The sequence below is a fragment of the Acomys minous genome, assembly GCF_964271855.1.
Source record: "Acomys minous genome assembly, chromosome: 3".
Classification (NCBI taxonomy): domain Eukaryota; kingdom Metazoa; phylum Chordata; class Mammalia; order Rodentia; family Muridae; genus Acomys; species Acomys minous.
In genome coordinates this window covers 102,657,673-102,658,982 of record NC_140485.1, presented here as the reverse complement: position 1 = coordinate 102,658,982, position 1,310 = coordinate 102,657,673, and the positions used below count along the sequence as shown (strand labels likewise).

At 43.7% G+C, this 1,310-nt stretch overlaps 1 protein-coding gene across 1 annotated transcript; it reads left to right on the top strand.

Annotated features, from left to right (window-relative positions):
- Nucleotides 1-368: 368 nt before the first annotated feature.
- Nucleotides 369-683, top strand: LOC311593825 (small ubiquitin-related modifier 1-like; the record flags this gene model as incomplete). The annotated part of the gene is made up of 1 exon (XM_084775228.1): nucleotides 369-683. One exon carries the CDS (start codon nucleotides 369-371, stop codon nucleotides 681-683), a length of 315 nt encoding a protein of 104 aa, XP_084631354.1.
- Nucleotides 684-1,310: the final 627 nt, after the last annotated feature.

Here is a 1,310-nt window from a genome sequence, read left to right as displayed (position 1 = left end):
TTTGGGTGACGCTTTCATTTTAAAACTGAGCAAGCTCTCCTCTTTCATGGCTTACTTTTAAATGTTAACGTAAAAAATAATATGAAATAGAGCGTGCCCTGTTTCTTGCTTGTGGCTTGAGATGTGGGATTGTCCCAGCCTGCCTGCCTGCCTACCTGCTACCTCACTCCTCTCCCCCCATTGTGGTTAGGTTATGACGCTAACCCACTGGAACCCGGAAGTGACACAAGCTGTACAGGAAATTCCTCCAGCCACTGTTCGAGCTTTTGTGAGGAGACGCATCAGCGAACCTCAGATGTTCTACGCTCTCTGTCATAGGTGGCTACGGCAGTAACTCCCAGTGACTCCTCGGGGAAGTCTTCTTCGTCATGTCTGGCCAAAAGCCAAACTCTTCAAGTTGGGCCTTAAAGGATAAGAAAGACGTTATTGAAGTCAAAGTTATTGGACAAGATAGAAGTGAGTTACACTTCAAAGTGAAAATGACCACCCAGCTCAAGAAACTCAAAGACTCATACAACCAAAAACTGGGCTTCTCGGTGAATTCCCTGAAGTTTCTCTTCGAAGGCCAGAGGATTGCTGATAACCACACTCCAAAAGAGCTAGGGATGGAGGAGGAGGATGTAATTGAAGTTTATCATGAACAAACCGGAGGCGGGGCTGGGGAATGTCATTCAACAGCTTAGGAAGAGGTCATTGAAGTTTATCAGGAACAACCAGAGAATCATTCAATAGTTTAGATATTCTTTGTAATTTTTCGTTTCCACCGATACCGTTTTACTTATTTTTAAATAATTCTTTTGTAATGTGGTATTCCAAGTGAAACTTGAATACGGTCGCTCCATCTCTTTAGAACATCTGAATTCTAGTGTTAAATATTCACGATTGTGCTGACTTTGGTGATTAGACCTTGGTTTTTTTCATATTGCCATCTCCTTTTCTAAATTTCATATATGCCCCCGCGAGGCCACCCTTCTCGAGACCAGTGCGAACTTTCCTGTGCTGTTCAGTCGGCCAAAAAGTCGAGTATGTGGCTACTTCACACCTGGCCCTTGATTTTCAGGGGAAGACGGAAGGTTTTCAGAGAACCGAACTGTGGAAAGTGACTTTGCCTCAGATTGAAGCTGCTTCTAAAATCTGAGAGTCTGGACCAAGAGCAGAGTTATCAGGTTTAGAGTCAAGATGACAGACATTTGATGGTGATAGTAACAACTGGCACCAAAGGAGGGTTCAGTAAAGAGAAAGCATCTCATGACTGAAACAGTCTCATCAGATGAGCCCGGACATGTTCTAATTTTTGTCAGCGGCTAATA